The sequence below is a fragment of the Papilio machaon genome, chromosome 1, assembly GCF_912999745.1.
Source record: "Papilio machaon chromosome 1, ilPapMach1.1, whole genome shotgun sequence".
In the NCBI taxonomy this organism is placed as follows: Eukaryota; Metazoa; Arthropoda; class Insecta; order Lepidoptera; family Papilionidae; genus Papilio; species Papilio machaon.
The window spans coordinates 9,799,626-9,804,669 of record NC_059986.1 but is presented as its reverse complement, the minus strand read 5'-3'; the positions used below and the strand labels follow the sequence as shown (position 1 = coordinate 9,804,669).

At 38.1% G+C, this 5,044-nt stretch overlaps 1 protein-coding gene across 1 annotated transcript; it reads left to right on the top strand.

Annotated features, from left to right (window-relative positions):
* The first annotated feature begins 1,244 nt into the window (after positions 1 to 1,244).
* LOC106719255 (SOX domain-containing protein dichaete) lies at positions 1,245 to 2,719 on the top strand. Its single transcript, XM_014513542.2, has one exon. The coding sequence runs from the start codon at positions 1,341 to 1,343 to the stop codon at positions 2,073 to 2,075; it is 735 nt and encodes a 244-aa protein (XP_014369028.2). The 5' UTR covers positions 1,245 to 1,340; the 3' UTR covers positions 2,076 to 2,719.
* Positions 2,720 to 5,044: the final 2,325 nt, after the last annotated feature.

The following is a 5,044-nucleotide window of genomic DNA, read 5'->3' as shown; positions in this document are numbered from 1 at the left end:
GAGACGAGACGCTGCGGACAATTGTTACTAAATAAATTTAAACTTTATTCTGTACTCAATAGAGTTGTATTTCGCAAATAGTTATGTTTTTCCTAAGACGTTTGAAGGTTGGTAAGTAATAGCATAAAGGAATAAGTCACTTTATGATTGTTTCTAATATTTTTATGGCGGTCGTCCCGTTAGCAAAGCGCATTGTGACACGCCGCAAACTATTTCGTAAAATAAACACAATGGTGTCAACGACCGCTGTAAAAGCTTTGTACATTATTGTTTGTTAATTAATCTCTTATAACCAGTATTGTAGTTAGGTTTATGATGCCCCGTTTGTTCTTTTAGGATACTAGATTACGACGCGTGTCTAATTTAAAAAAAAACTTGTGTGATTAAAAAATGAAAGGTTTTAATTTTAAAAGATTTTCGTCATTACTTTGCAATCAAAAAGCCGTAGATAATTTTTTCTAACTTTAAATAATTTACGTTCATTTTTAACAGCACCATAAAAATGAAATTTGTAAGCAACTGTATTGTAGGTTGTGAATAATTGATTCTAGATGGCGCCACTAGTCAGTTAACTTTAGCTTGAACAGAAAGTTGTAAAAGGCTGTTGCCTCAACTATCAGTAACTACAATTCTAAGTAGGAAAATGCTTCCTTTTTGTAGTAAGATAAAATATTCAATATTTTATAGGTTTCGTAATGTTTTTGGATATGGATATTATAAGATTTATTTTGAGTCTCATGTCTCAAAATTAATGGATGGATATCCATGTAACATATAATTTTAATCTTTCAAGCAACCATTTCTAGTTTATTTTATTTGCAATTTTGTCTTTTTTGTGCTACTTTTCCTGTGCAAGTGACTATTTATTATTTTTACTTATTAACTATGTATGAAAAAGACAAGTTGCTGCAAAGTTTTGTGCATTTTAATAAACGTTGAAGATTCTAATGTAAGGGACAATAACAGAGAGAAATCTAAACACAATTTATCAAATAAAACAAAATATTACAAGAAATATAGCTCGTTGTCAGGCTCTGCGCGCGGCGAGGTCCGACAGCTAGCCGGTGAGCGAGTGGGACGCTGTACGTGAGCGATAGAGACGGTCGTCACTGCGGGGAGGGGCGAAGGCTTCTCTGAGGCGACCCCTATTGGCCCGCGCCACGCCGCCCCGGCCGCGCCCCGCCGCGCCCCGGCCGCCCGAGGCCTACGTTCGCGCTGCCGACACCCGTCAGTCCACCGACCGACCTCGCAGCGACACGATCGCTCCCCCCGCGCTCATTCACCGCCTTACTTAGCTAATGTTCTAACGGAGCTTTACAATTCTCTTTGATACGATAAATATGTCTACCTTGAGCCATCACCCGTACGCGTTTTCGATGCACCCGGGCATGCTGCCGGAATACCCAAGCGCGCCGCAGCCGCTGCCCGCCTCCAGTCCGCAAGCCGAGGGCCACATTAAGCGGCCCATGAACGCTTTTATGGTGTGGTCGCGTCTGCAGCGCCGTCAGATTGCCAAGGATAACCCCAAGATGCACAACTCGGAGATATCGAAGCGGCTTGGCGCCGAGTGGAAGCTGCTGACGGAGATGCAAAAACGGCCTTTCATAGATGAGGCCAAGCGGCTGCGAGCGCTGCACATGAAGGAGCACCCTGACTACAAGTACCGGCCACGACGTAAGCCCAAGCCGCCGACGGCAGGTGGTGCTCCAGGCGCCGGTGCCTTCCCGAGCTTTCCGCTGCCGTACTTCGCAGGCCCGGCGCCGGGCGTGGGCCCGCTGGATGCGCTGTCTTACTCCGCTGTGCCGCCCTACTTCCCGCACCAGCTAGACCACCTGCAGTTCTCCAAGCTGATGGCGCCGACGGCGGAGAAGTTGCCGACGGCATCGTCCGCGGCGGCCGTGGTGTCGTCCTTCTACTCGTCGCTGTACACATCGCCGGCGGCGCCGCCCAAGCCCTTCCCGTCGCCGCTGTTCCACCAGTACGGCGCGGCGCCCGCGTCGCCGGTGTCGCCCGCCGGCGCACAGCACAGCCCGCACGACGATCAGCTGCGGCGGCCCGTTTCCGTCATATATTGAAGGCCAACCTGCCTGCCTTGAGGCGCCCCGTCTTGAGGTGCGGCAAAGACTAAGTGCTCGTGGACGGTGTTGAACGTTTTGCGAACCTTATTTATTGATTTTTAGAATTATCCTTAGTCAATAATCGTACGGAGTGCGGTCGCGAGGCAAGCGGCTTGTAAATATGTCGGTATAGACTAGGTATTAATAGGCCCGCTAGGTGGGTGAAACGATTCGTTTGCAAACTGTGATTTTCCTTCGAATATTCGATGCGTTTCTCGAATTAGTTTAGTTGTAGGTCCGTTCGATCAGCTATGTGAAGTGAGATTGCTACCAAAAAGAGATTATGTTCCGCTAGGTGTCAGTATATTTAGGAGAGTAGTTAAGTCGTGTCGATGTGTATTTCTGATTGTTTTGTTCGCGTCCTATGTATCGTATGTTTTGTTAAGTTTGATTGTTAGATCGCCGGAGCCGAGGCTCTCCTCCGATCACTCTGCGTAACTTTATTTATTGATGTCCGCTGTCGATGCGCAGTTCAAATGTAAATTGTCTGTTACTTGTAAGTTCTCTAGCTCGTAACAATTGTACATATTAGTTTTTAATTCGGAATCGATGTCATTACCAACGATGTATTATAGAATTTGAGATTAAAAAATAATTTGTTAACGCCATACAAATAAACATTAAATTGTTTTTATTTTACGACTTTGTTTTTTTTGACGGCAATTTCCTTTTAACAGGTAAGTCAGCGTTTATAAAGTTGTATACGTTTTGAAAGTTTTTTTGTGATTTTTAACAATAATTCATAAACCTTTTAAATAACGTTTGGATTTCTTGTTAGTTATAAGAAAGTGGAAGTCGTTTTCTATTTTTTTTGCAGGATGTTTTAATAATATGTTCAATCTTTAACACTAACATTATTCCACAACATGTAGTAATGAAAAGAAGTTTATTTTGAAAACACTTTTTTATGAGAAATTAAACAATTTAAACTGTTAGAAAGATTTTGATTTATTAAACTTGAAAATGATCTAACACTATTATATATTACGAATAGTAATTATTTTCTTAATACGATTATAGTTTGAATTACTGAACTAAACTTTATTATCAATACTTCTCTAAAGAATTAACTTTTTCGTATATCATCCACTGTTTGATAGTATTTGATTTAAAAGATAAGGATGGGAAAGGGTTTGATATAAAATTGAACCATAACTTAGAAAAAAAAAATTACAGACTATTTGTTTTTTTTCTTTTAGTTCTGTATAGTCTAGTATTTTTCTCGGTCCGGTGCTAGTTTGCCCCCTTCTCCTATAAAAAAAAAAAATAAAAAAAAAATTACTGGACAAGGTTTCCCACAGATATGAATAATAACAAATTATTTAACCTTTTTATTATTGTAATTAATAGCATTTGAATAGTCACAAGATATACTATCTAGTGAAATTTTATATACAACTCTTTGGTTAATTATCGTTGAAATCTTTTACAAGTGAAAACAGTATAGATGCAAAATTAGCAAATACACAAAATAAAGTGACAACATGTTACATTACTTGAAGTAAGCACAATAGAGGTAAACAGAGTTCTTATATTTCAATAATTTTGATTCACAAACTTGATAACATTTTAAAAATTACTTGGTAGAGATTAGAAGTATACAGAAAGTAACTTCCGTTAGTGTTAACGTTAGTGTTGGAACGAAGTTCCTTATCGCGCGTTGTGAAAGGGGGCTAGACGGAAAAAATTCTTACGAAAAGTTGTCACGACACTTTTTGCTATAGTAAGTATGTTAACGACGAATGAGCGCTACTTCACCATGGCAACGACGTGACAATATATAACGAAAATTCATAGAAATAAAATGTACTTCTTGTGAAGACTTAAGTTTTTTTATTCATAGAATAAACATTGGTTCCTTCACTAATTAATAGAAAGGAACTTCGTTCCATCCGGGTGACCCTTGACACCTCTCAAGTTTTTTTTTTGATCATAGATACATTTTGTAATGTATCGTTACAAAATGTACCTATGATGTAGAATATTACAATTGAATTTCATCGGTAGATTATAAATTAAATTAACAAGTAGAATCGCCATTACTACTGTTAAAATATTATGACTTTTATCCAAATTAGTGGATGCAAAGTATAAACTTCTTTCCTCTGACAAATATAAGTACAGACAACAAATTATTTTAATCGGACGAACGGACGGATATCGGACATTCAACAACGGAATGTTAATAAACATGACATCACTATCAATTGTAAACATATGTATTTGATGATTCTTATATAGTTTATTTACTAAACCTAAATATATAAGTATAGGTATTATTATTTTGTCCGCTAGATGTCAGTAGTAGTCACAAAGGTTTATTAAATACTATATAATAGATTTAGTTTATCGTGTAATTGGTTTGGTGAGAGAGTTAATAGAGAGATATTAATTGGTACGTTCGGAATGTTTTTTTTTTTTTAATTTAACCTTTTATTTCTTTAATAGGGTTGAACAAAGGCTCAATACTTCGCTGTACTAACCACCACGGTATTGGCTCGTATTAACGCTGTCGAAGTTTTCCATTCTGTCAACCCTCTATTTTCAATTGTGAGGAGGGAACATGGTTTTCAATTTAATAATTACGAGGGTATTATTCTATTGGGGGCGTTTTTCAATTGGATTGTTTTATTTCAAACCTTCCTCGGATTTTAATGTGGGGCCAGTAACTTAGCGAGACGTTATTAGACTTTGAGTTTAAGAGTGTTAAATGCTTAATTTAATGTTATTTTAACATAAATTCCCAATTTAAGATGGTTTTACATAATTTCTTAAAAACTGACTAAACTACACGATCTAATGTTGCTTTAACAAGTCAAAAGTTATTAAATGGTCTGTTATTAAGATATCTAAGGAAATATGGTCTTATTATTTTTGACAGCAGTTAATTGATTACGCGTGTTTCGTGGCCCCATCGCTAAGGAAAT

Bases quoted from the DNA above. Each gene is read 5' to 3' on its own strand.
- LOC106719255 (XM_014513542.2), top strand. From the start codon at position 1,341: ATGTCTACCTTGAGCCATCACCCGTACGCGTTTTCGATGCACCCGGGC.